At 40.1% G+C, this 12,212-nt stretch overlaps 2 protein-coding genes across 6 annotated transcripts in view; both read right to left on the bottom strand.

Annotated features, from left to right (window-relative positions):
* sev (receptor protein-tyrosine kinase sevenless) overlaps window positions 1-12,212 on the bottom strand; it is a 1,896,734-nt gene that overhangs the window by 1,103,501 nt on the left and 781,021 nt on the right. The gene's annotated exons all lie outside the window — the stretch shown is intronic.
* LOC149080420 (uncharacterized) lies at window positions 4,555-5,407 on the bottom strand. The gene has a single exon (XM_089238554.1). The coding sequence runs from the start codon at window positions 5,405-5,407 to the stop codon at window positions 4,598-4,600; it is 810 nt and encodes a 269-aa protein (XP_089094680.1). The 3' UTR covers window positions 4,555-4,597.

Below are 12,212 nucleotides of genomic sequence, written 5' to 3'. Positions count from 1 at the left end.
CGGTAATTCATTGACGATTTATCAAATTTCCAACACGATCTTACGACCTAGGGCTTATACATAATCACCGATAAATGTGATAAGATCTTGGTATATGAACAAAATCTATAAAACTTACCAAAATGGTTATGCATAATCACCGAATTTTCCACTTTTACCGTAACCTGTGTATAATTATTAAATATAATAGGTTGCTAAATATTATGCTTTGTTTGATCCAGCCCACACGATGTTTCAGTCGTTGGCAGGAGAGAGAGAAGAGAAGAGAGAGAGAGAGAGAGAGAGAGAAGCCCACACATGAAAAAAAAGCTTCCTAAAATAGCTTGTCATCCATCTAGACATCAGTCATGTTGAATGCACATTTTAGCACATCAGAATTAATTCATAAAATAAACCAATAATTTACCGATTTGAAATCTGAATATTCATGTTGATAAGGAGTCATCATTGTTTGCAAAATATTTAAACTCTTGTTTTCCTCCAAATGAACAGTTTTGTCATTCAACCCATTTCCTCTGGAATAAATAGTTTGAAGGTGTACGCCCTAAAATTTATCACACGTATTGATTTAGCATATAACATGAATTTAAATCCTCAACTTAAAAATTATGACTCTAAATATTGTTAAATACGAAATTTTCACTTTCACGTCTGAAAAAAATGATGTTTTACATTTTTTTCAAAAGCAAATTCATATGATAGAGGAAAAAAAATCAGAGCTCAAGTATAAGAAATAACGATTAAATAATAACCGAAAATTTGCCTGTAAAATATTTCGTTTATTTGTTCGAAAATAATTCGGTGCTATGATTAAAAAGCATAAAGAATATTTTGGTTGAAAAAGAGAAACACATGGTTTATAAAATCTAATTAATTATGAAGTATTGTAATCATTTTTTATTGAATATTTTTTATTTCCCGGTTATGCATGTTGAATCACATACTAAAATACTGTTGCAAAAGTTGACTCTAATTTTGCAGTATAAGTTAAGGATTCCAAACATTTTTGTTATCTTTCGTGCTTTTGTAATAAGGAAAGTGTTTGAAATGCGTTTGTGTGTGTTCAGTTTAGCGTACATTGGTATACGTCCTGGACGTATTGATCATTCTTCACAAACAAACTTCCTCTACCACTGACTTTCGTAAACCGTTAGCTGTTTCTTTACCCCCCCCCCCCCCACAACCTCTCTGCGCATCCCCCGACACAAAAATATGCCTCGTTCTATACATACGTGAAGGGAGCCATTAACATCTGCTCCTCACCGACGCTACTTGTAGTTGAACTCAATTTCAAAAAAGCAACGGCAGTCGATCGTGGCTACCGCAGCTCTCTCATTGATATAATCTACACAGCAAACCTAACCAGGCCTTGATCACAAAAAAATTTATCATTTTGCCTTTCTACCAAAAAACCAGTTAGCTAAAATCCTTCGAAACTATAATTTTTCTGTGATTTTCACCCCCGTCAATAAGCTTAGTTTCTCTAAACTAAAAGATCCCATTGATCCACTTGCGGAGTCACTACACAGAGCCACAGCTTCGGAATAAACATTTATTACGACGACACATAATGAATATCTGGGTTAATGAAAAAGTAAGAAAGGCATACAAATTTTTGAACCTCACGCTTTCGTGTGCAGTGACTCTCTGCTCTGCTGTTTTCCAGACGGTCGTCTCCAGTACCTGGGATCACGTGACACACTCGAGGTCGTTGACCCGACTCTTGGGGGGTCGTCTGCGTGAGACACCACACACTCCCTCCCCAGTGATCACGAGTAATAAGAGATGATCGCGTACTATGGAGTAGCATCAGTGATCACGAGCACTGCAGGCGATCTGGAAAGTGGACAGTACGTCCAGAACGAGTGGTTCTGACTGGTTTCACAGCAGAATCAGCTGCGAGTAACTGCAGAGTAACTAAATCAGACGTAACTGCAGTTGGTACATCTGGAGATACAGGTACCGGCTTCACCGTCGGATTCACGAGAAATGCCGGTTTAAGCCGATCGACTGACACTGACACTGATTTTCCTCTTATGTCCACGTTGAACACTTTGTCGGTCCGGCTGATCACTCTGTATGGTCCTTCAAATGGCTGTTCCAGAGGACGTTTCACCCTATCAGTTCTCACGAAAACGTGAGAAGTAGTTTTCAAATCATTGTGAACAAATGTAGGATGTCCTCCATGCCGTTTGATTGGTCGTGGCTGGAAAGTTTGGACATGAGTTCTCAGCATTTGTAGAAACTCGGAAGCGTCAGTTGAGTTGGAATTAGCTCGTGCTTGGAAAAATTCACAAAGGTAATCGTAAAGTTTCTCCGTACAGTAGTTCTGCAGGCGTGCACCCGAAATCTTGTTTCAGAGAGCACCGAAGACCGAGTAGAACTGTAGGTAATACTTCAGTCCATTTATGGGTTTGGTTGCATTTCAACGCGGCTTTGAGAGGGCGATGCCACTCTTCCAACATACCGTTCGCCTGTGGATGGTATCCAGTTGTCCTAACCCGTTTTGCTCCGATGAATTTGGAAAGCTCTCGGAATAGCTGCGATTCGAATTGGCGACCTTGGTCAGTTGTTACTGTCAAAGGTATGCCGTATCGAGAGATCCAGGTGGAAAGAAAAGCTGTAGCTACCGTGGTTGCTGTGATGTCGCGGATAGGTACCGCTTCTGGCCATCGTGAAAACCGGTCTATCATTGTTAGGCAATAAGAATATCCATCGGAAATAGGCAGTGGGCCAATGATATCCAAATGAATATGTTGAAATCGTTGGGAAGGTTCCACAAACGATTGTAGCGTGGTTCTCGTGTGCTTGTGCACTTTGGATCTTTGGCATGGTATGCACACTTTTGTCCATTTAGCACAGTCTTTAGCTAGACATGGCCAAATGAATCGCTTTCTGACCAAATCAATAGTACGTCTAATTCCTGGGTGTGAGAGTTTGTGCATATTCCAAAACACATCATATCGAAATTTTTCTGGAATATAAGGTCGAACAGCACCTGTTGATAAATCGCAGTAGAGCGCTTTAGCTGCGTCTGGAAGAAATACTTTCTTCAGTTGCAAAGCTGATTTGCTCTTTAAGAGTTCCTCTAGTTCTTTATCCCCCTCTTGTTGCTCAGCAACCGTCACCTGGTGCAGTGCACCGCCTATAGCATAGTCGGAAGCATCTACGTGTAGAGCTAATTGGGCAGACGGGGATGGATGTGCCAGCAATGCGGCATCAGCTAGTAACTTTTTGCAATCTTCAAATGCTTTCAAAGTTGATGTAGACCACACAACTTTTGTTTTGTCTTTTCTTTTTTTCGTAGAACCTTTCAATAGATCATGCAGTGGCACTTGTGTCTCAGCTGCATGCGGTAGGAAACGGCGATAAAAATTTATGAGACCTAAAAATTTACGCAATTGCTCAATTGTTTCCGGTTGCTTGAAATCGAGTACAGTTCGCACTTTGTCTGGACGAGGTGTGATACCCGATGGTTTGATCACATGTCCCAGAAATTCAAGCTCAGAAACACCAAATATGCATTTTGACACATTTAAAACTAAGCCATACTGTTGAAGACGTTGGAATATTTGTTTTAAATGAATTTTGTGTTCTTCGGCATTTTCAGAAAAGCATAGAATATCATCAAGATATACATAGCAGAATGGTAAACCTCGTAATAGGTAAACCTCTTCATGCATGAACCGCATAAAAGTTTGAGCGGCATTTACGAGACCGAAGCTCAATCTTGTATACTCGAATAAACCCCAAGGGGTTGTGATTGCGGTTTTCGGTATATCTTCTTCGGCAATGCCGATCTGATGGTATGCCTTGAAGATGTCTAGTCTAGAAAAAATAGACTTACCATGCAATTCTTGAGAAAAGTCTTGAATATGGGGTATCGGGTAAGAATCAAATTCCGTAACACTATTTAGACGACGATAATCACCGACAGGACGTACAGTACCATCTGCCTTGGGCACAATATGTAACGGTGAGCTCCAAGGGTTTTTGGAGGGCCGGATAATCCCTTGTTCCAAAAGGAATTCAAACTCGGTTTTCACCTGTTGTTGAATTTTTGGGTTGAGACGTCGAGGCTTCGAAGCCACCGGTGGTCCTCGAGTGATGATATGGTGTCTCGTCACATGTTTCACTGTTTTACCGATCTGTGAAGGGTTTAAGACATCTGGGAATTCTTGAAATATAGCACTGTATTCAGAATCTCCAATGGTAGTGACGGAAGGTTGTGTTGTGGGCTTGATCGATCCGAGTACCCGTAATGATGTTTGCGAATCGATGAGTCGTCGGTTTCGCACATCAACGATTAGGTTGAAGTTGCTGAGAAAATCAGCTCCAAGTATTGGTGAAGTGACGTCAGCTACGAGAAATGTCCAGGAAAAAGGTTTCCGGAGACCTAAATCAAGTTTCTTGACAGTGGAACCATAGGCAAGAATCTTGCTGTTGTTAGCGGCGAACAAATGGAAACTTGGATGTAGTGCTGACGAATTTTTTTTAGGTGGTATAACAGAAACTTCACTGCCAGAGTCGACAAGGAAATGGTCACCCGTAACTCTGTCAATCACGAAGAGCCTGCTGGATTTGTTGCCCGATTCCATCATACCAGCGATGATGGAAGGTCGTCGTTTTTTTTCTGGAATTTACATGGCTGACGGCAGTAGCGGGCTTTCTCACCGAACTTGTTGTGATAGAAGCAGATATCCCGTGCTCGACTTGAACGAGATGGTGAACGCCTAGCTCGTCGCTGTTGGGAGTTACTGCGATATCTCCCTCTAGAGAGTCGATTCACCGTAGCCGTTAGCTCTGCCACTTGTTTGGTGAGCGTCTCGATGGCCGATGTCGAATCGGTTCGATCTGGAGTCGACTGCATTTGAGATGACGACGATGGATGGATTCGACACACGTAATTTTGGGTAGTGACTTCAGCCACTTTGTCGGCTAGGACAGCAAGTTGATCTAATGGCTCACTGGAAACCAATAACACTGCTTGAATATTTTGCGGTAAGCGTTGCATCCACAAGGTGCGCAAGAACTCGTCAGTGACTTTGTTGCCGGAGAGTTCTTTCATCTTTCGCAGCAGTTGACTTGGCTTTTGATCACCCAGCTGTAGCTCGTTCAAAAGTTCCTCGACTTTTTGATGTTCCGTAGCAGCGAACTCCTTTATGAGGCGATCCGACAAGGCTTGATAGCGGTTGATTGCCGGAGGATTTAATATCAGATCCGAGACGAAAGACAAGCATTCTCCGTCCAAGGAAGAGACCAAGGCTGCATACTTCGTGTCATCGTTAGTGATTCCACTGAGTTGAAAAGCACTGTTGCACTGTTGAATCCATAGTTGGACATTGGATTTCCAAAACGGAGGTAATCGAAGTCCAATCCTCGAAACTTGAGCATTTTCTTCCGCCATCGCTCAGCTCCAACGGGAGAGAGAAAAAAAAAGAAGAGAAGACGAGAGAGGAGGAGGCCACACCAGAAGAGAAGAAGAGCAGACGATGATGCGTGGGCGAGAGGGGTCTGTTCTTCAGGGGCCTGTTTGAGGGAAGAATCGAGTCGTCGTAACCACAAACATAATGGAGGCTCGGAAAGAAGAAAATTTCCGAAAATGCATGAGATGAAATCTTCAATGAAGATGGACTTTTTTTGATGGTTAATGTTCCTAAACGTCGCTGGTCACCACTGCGGAGTCACTACACAGAGCCACAGCTTCGAAATAAACATTTATTACGACGACACATAATGAATATCTGGGTTAATGAAAAAGTAAGAAAGGCATACAAATTTTTGAACCTCACGCTTTCGTGTGCAGTGACTCTCTGCTCTGCTGTTTTCCAGACGGTCGTCTCCAGTACCCGGGATCACGTGACACACTCGAGGTCGTTGACCCGACTCTTGGGGGGTCGTCTGCGTGAGACACCACACACTCAACAACTGGGGCATCTACAGCATTTCATTCCAATGCGGATTATCATATATAGGTCACTAAACTTGAAATAAAATACCGTTAAATGAATAAAATACCGTTACCCTAAAATACCGTTTAAATGAGCATAGAAGATACGTAACCAACCAAGATATTAACCGCTCATCCATAGCCCAACATTGCTGGTCCTTTGACCATAAATTTGACTTTTCTTCAGCCAAAATTATTCATAAATGCCCCTCACCGTCTGACTTGAACTTCTTCGAATCCACATTAAATGTGGAATCGATTATTCCACATCAATAAAAACTAAAACCAGTTGGTCAACGACCTAACTAGCACACCACCTTTCTCAAAAATCTGGCAACAGTTTCTACAAAAATAATTTTTTCTCCATCAGCATCACTATCACGTTCTTGTTTGTGATTGGCTCCACCATTTTTCTTTTCTTTCTTCCTCCTTTGCTGTTGTTGCCGGTTTATTTTGAATTCGACTCTTTAAGCCAGGTTTTCCTAGGAGCAGGTTACTTGCAGCGTGAAAACGCTGATTGGTTAAAAAATGTGAATTTCAGGTTTTTAACCAATCAGAGATTTCCCGCTGCACGCACCGTAGAAAACCACAACAACAACTGTTGAAATTTCGAGGATATTATTCTTATTTAAAATTTGAGGAATATTAGTTAGATATTCTAACTAATATTATTGCTTATAAAATATTATCTAATATATCAATTTTTTCATGCGGTAAAAATCAAGAACCAATCATCAATTTCACAAGCGAAGAATCATAATACTTTCATTTGATAGGTGGCAGCAAAAGTTGCTGTTCGATAACACACGTTTCTCATAAGTGATATAATAATGTTACGAAAATTAGGTAAATAGTCTATACTTATTTATTATGTACTTTTTCGCCATTAATGCATTTCTCTGTAAATATCGCCAAGTTCACAACAAGCAGGTGACAACTCCGATGATTTGGCGATGTCTTAGCACCAAGTGTAAAGATATCACTAGAATTGTGGGGATTTTTCTGGAATATTCTCTCCTTTTCTCTATATAGTAGCGCCACCAGCAGAGAACTAGAGCAGTTCGTCGAGTTTTCTCGAAGAAACGAGATTATATTTGTCAGTCGCTCTCTGTTTAACGTATTTCGTCTAATCGCTGTATGCGAGTACGTGTATATAGCTGTTTTGTAAAATAAATCTGTGTTGTCCCGGCAATTAAATATATACAGGGTGGTAACTATCGACCGCCCAATAATTACACACGTGATTCCTTGTGAAAAACTAATACAGAAAATTATTTTTCGTTTTTCGATCAGACGAACATTAGGTGAGTTATAAGCTTTTAAAATTTTGTGACGTGTCATTTTTCTAACGGTCAGTTATATGCCAAACACCGAACCAAAGTGCATTTCATTCCGCCAGCAGCGGGTTGTCACTTCTTAAAAATGAACTGAAATATTCAATCCCATTAGAAGCCAAGTTCGGCCTTCTTCTTTCACGATTGGCGATTTTAATGTCAATGCAGTGTGATAGTATAACCTTGTTGTTACGAGTAATTACGTATTAGTTTCATCCACTACATTGGCAAATTTATCACCAGATTTTTAAAGTGTTAGCCAAATGAGATCTACTTGAAATTTTTTTTAACCAAATCAATACTTTTTGCGAAAATGTTTTAATTTGTTCTCTTTCACTATCAAGTCAACATTTTTTTGGGGAAGGTGCATACAGTGCGTTCTGTTTACTACGCGATCATTTTAATACGCTGTCGTTTTAATCAGATTACAATCAATGAAACAGGACAATATTTTTTGAGTTACACTCATGTCCATAAATTGAGGATAATGCCAGTTCCGGCAAATAAAGATTCAGAAACAAAACAAATGTTACTTTTTCATTTGCCCATTTATTAAACAAAAGATAAAGAACAAAAACGATGGTGTATGTATGATACCATTCATAAAAACTACGATTTTTGCTCCCTGGAACAATTGTAAAAAATATTTCCTTTACGAAAATGTACTATTACATGGTTGGTATGATAGTTAATACATTGTATAGAGTGTAACGTGAAGAGAAGTGATATTGAAACTGAATGGGTTGAGCTTTAGAATAAAAGACGTCATAAACTTATTGTTGGGGTTTGTTACAATCCACCGAATGGGGATCCAAACTACATCGTCAAATTGCATGATGAAATTTCCTACATGTGTAAGTGTAAGAGGGTTCTCATACTAGGGGATTTCAATTACCCAGGTATTCAATGGGAGAACCTTTCATCTAGAGATCAGTATGAAAGAGAGTTTCTTAAGTTGGTGCTCGAAAATTTTTTTATCAGCATGTATCAGAAGCCACTAGGGGTACTGCTATTTTGGATTTAGTTGTCACTAGTTCTGAGGATCTTGTTGAACATGTTTCGGTAGGAGAAGAATTTTCTTCCAGTGATCATCGTATCGTCAGATTTCACTGTAACTTTTCCTCACGTAAGGTTGATAACAAAAGACTGGTTCCTTGTTTTCGGAGAACCAACTTTGATGTTTTGAGAGGAAGGTTAGCGGAAGTTTTCAAAGACCGGTTGGAATCAGTAGGGGTGGTAAGTCAATGGGAGGAATTTAGTACAAAACTGTCCTCTGTTTTGCACGACGTCATACCCTTTGTTCGAAAAAGGCGTGTTTGTACATCGCACCCTCTATGGTTCACGGATAGCGTGCGTAACCTCTATCTTGAAAAGAAAAGAGCATTCAGGGAGTATAAAAGTGGACGAGGTGACCTATCATTGTTTACTGATAAAAGAAGAGTGTTGAAGAAAGCGATAAGGGATAGTAAAAAGGAAGTTGAATCTAGGTTGGCAGATAACATTATCTCTGACCCAAAATCATTTTTTCGATACGTCAATAATGGATGTAAGGGGACAGTTGGCCACCTCTCAATAGGAGGCTCTATGTTAGACAGCAATGTAGGCATATGTAGTGCTTTCAATGACTTTTTCGCATCGGTTTTTAATGGAGATAATGATATTCAATATACGGGTGTTGCATAGGGTAATAAAATTCTCAACGATATTCAAGTGGAAGACGTGGAGGTCTAAATCTTCTAAAAAATTTATGTGCAAGCAAAGCACCAGGACCAGATGATATCTATCCCAGGGTCCTCAGGGAATGTGCTAATGAATTGTTAGGGAAAGTCGCACAGATATACAGGAGTAGGGTTGCTGAGGGTATCGTCCCAAGGGATTGGAAACTTGCTAATGTTGTTCCGATATTTAAGAAGGGTAGTAGAGAAGCTGTGTCCAATTATCGTCCAGTCAGTTTGACGAGCTCCCTCTCGAAAATTTTGGAAATTATTATCAAAAGGGAGTTTGTGAAGTGGATAGATGAGAATAATGTATTGTCGGAGGCAATGATATTCGATAATGTAATGGAGATAATGATATTCGATTTACGGGTGTTGCATGGAGTAATAAAACCCTCAACGATATTCAAGTGGAAGACGTGGAGGTCCTAAATCTTCTAAAAAATGTATGTGCAAGCAAAGCACCAGGACCAGATGATATCTATCCCAGGGTCCTCAGGGTAATCAGCATGGGCTCAGGAAGGGGAAGTCATGGGTAACTAACCTCCTTTGCTTGTATGATCACGTGACTAAGGCTTTGGGTAAGAGCAAAAATGTAGATGTTGTTCACCTTGATTTTCAGAAGGCACTCAATCGGGTCCAACATGGTAAACTCTTGAAGTGTTTACACGAGATTGGAATTGGGGACAACTTGATGAATTGGATAGAATCGTGGTTAAGAGATAGGTCGCAACGAGTTATGGTGAACGGGGAATTCTCTGGTTGGACAGGCGTCACAAGTGGAGTCTCTCAAGGAAGTGTCCTTGGCCCCATACTTTTTTCAATTTTTATTGATAAACTCGATCAGGGTATCGATGGGATAACTAGCAAATTCGCATGACGTTTAGCGTTGATAAGTGCATGGTCGCTCATTTTGGTTCAAGCAACCCACGGTTCTCTTACGAGTTGAATGGTGTCACTATCCCAGATGCAGCTAGGGTCACCGATTTGGGAATTCTCATTGACGAGCGGCTTAGGTTTTCTGAACATTGTTCAGCGGTGGTCAAAAAAGCGAATAGAATGCTTGGTCTCATTTTCCAAAAGGACGTTTCGCATTGTCCTAAAGTCATTCTTCCGCTTTTTCGAGGTTTAGTTCGCTGTAAGGTATGCTGTAAGGTTCTGGAGGCCATACACCCCTACACAGGGATATAGACTTGGTTGAAGGTGTGCAGAGAAGAGCTACACGTGTCCTTATTGGCACACAGGGCTTGAGTTATGAAGAGAGACTTCATTTTTTGAATATGTTTACATTGGATGAACGCAGGTATCGAGGAGATATGATCGAAGTGTTCAAAATTTTCAATGGGATGGATAGGATGGACCATGAACTTTTAGTACACAGCCAGTCGACTGCTTTTACAAGGGGACACCAGTATCGATTGGTGAGGAACAATGCAAGATTATGGTGTCGTAGGGAATTTTTCTCTAATAGGGTTGTTAATAAATGGAATAGCTTACCCCCGGAGGTAGTAAATTGTAACACAATTAACACGTTTAAAAAGAAATACGATAAACATGTTGGGGTAAATCGAGAATCTATCCATTCTTAGAATAAGACAACCATAAGTATTCTTTATGGGCGTTGTATAATATTTTATCATGTGTATATATTGTTTATAATTTGTGTTAATTGCATTTTTAATTGGGTTGCTGTATTTTTGAAATATATGATATCCATATTTGTTACGGGCATCTTTTTCTCAGCCACCTTGCTGTGCATTTTGCCTGTTGTGGTGCTGTATTTGTATTGTATGTCTCCCATGCTATGAAATACAGTCCGTACAACGCCTAGGCATGCTGAGTATCAAAGGATCGATCTGATCTTGGGGAAGATCACTCCACTCAGCAAGCAATGCTCTCCGAAGTTCCGGTACACATGTAGGAGGTGGTTGACGGGCTGCAACTCGTCGGCCAAGCATGTTCCACACATGCTCTATCGGATTCAAATCAGGTGAGAATCCTGGCCATTCCATACGGGTTATATCCTCAGATTCAAGGCATTCGTTTACGATGTTTGCTCGGTGAGGACGGGCGTTGTCATCCATAAATACAAATTCTGCGCCCATGGCACCCCTAAACAAACGTACATGCTGTTCCAGAATGATGTCCCGATAAATTTGGGCTTTCATGGTTCCGGTTTGAACATGCAGATCTGTTCTCGAACCCAGTATAATTCCACTCTAAACGAGCAATGCTGCACCACCGTAACGGTGTCGTTCAATGATGTTGTCTTGGTTGTAACGGGTACCTGGCGTTATCCATATGAAAGTCCAGCATGAATCAGACTGCAAGCTAAACCAAAGATATTCAATTACTTTTTTTAATATCATAAATATATTTGTTTTTTGATGTATTTTGTGTCCTTATTCAAAACGGGAGTTTAGTGAGGTGTATGGTCCTTTATTTTCATATATAGGGTGATTAAGAAAGCATCCTCCGATTTCAAAATGATTCTACACCTGAAATCGACCCCATTAACAAAAATTATTCATAAAACGTAGTCACATTTTACCCCGTATGCTAACAAATTACGTATCATTCTATTCTGTGTTTTAATTTTTAATAAATATACAATTTTGAAATCGGGTGATTCTCTCTGTCACCCTGCAAAAGTACTAACTTGATATCGTCCGCCGCATGCGCCAGAGAGAGAAGCACGACTGTACAAATTTCTTGTTTTTAAATCAGCTGTTTGGATATCTTGTTTTGCTATATAAGTTGTGCCTGAAACGTGAGTGTGTATGCAAACACACGTTACAAAACATTTTAGCAAAATAACTTCCAGTCATTTCCCACGTTCTCGTTTTGCAATCACATTCGTGATTCTGGCATGATGGAGCAGATACATTGATTATTGTACAAGTAGAATTTGATAAAATTACATTGCATGATACATGGTAATTGGTTCAGCTGAATAAAGGCATTGTTTAGTTTTGACATATTTTTAAATAAAAATGAATTTCTTATCTGGAAGTTTTTATTTTAGAGAATCTCTCGCGACCCCCTTAGTTCACTGACGCGACCCACGGTTTGCGCACCACTGCTCTACAGCATCATGAAGACATTTTGAAGTAATTTATTACTGTTACATTTGGTAGCCGTCCGCATAATGACTCAGGCAATATGAATTTCAAGAAAAAGTTTCTTTCGCTCGATCCTAGTGTATATCGTCAT

Source organism: Pholcus phalangioides, unplaced genomic scaffold, assembly GCF_987345545.1.
Source record: "Pholcus phalangioides strain wild (caught in Gottingen) unplaced genomic scaffold, Ppha-v1.0 ptg000011l_1, whole genome shotgun sequence".
In the NCBI taxonomy this organism is placed as follows: Eukaryota; Metazoa; Arthropoda; class Arachnida; order Araneae; family Pholcidae; genus Pholcus; species Pholcus phalangioides.
The sequence above is the reverse complement of the archived record's forward strand: the minus strand, read 5'-3'. Positions and strand labels throughout refer to the sequence as shown.

Excerpts from the sequence above, each read along its gene's own strand:
- LOC149080420 (XM_089238554.1), bottom strand. The coding sequence starts at position 5,407 with ATGGCGGAAGAAAATGCTCAAGTTTCGAGGATTGGACTTCGATTACCT.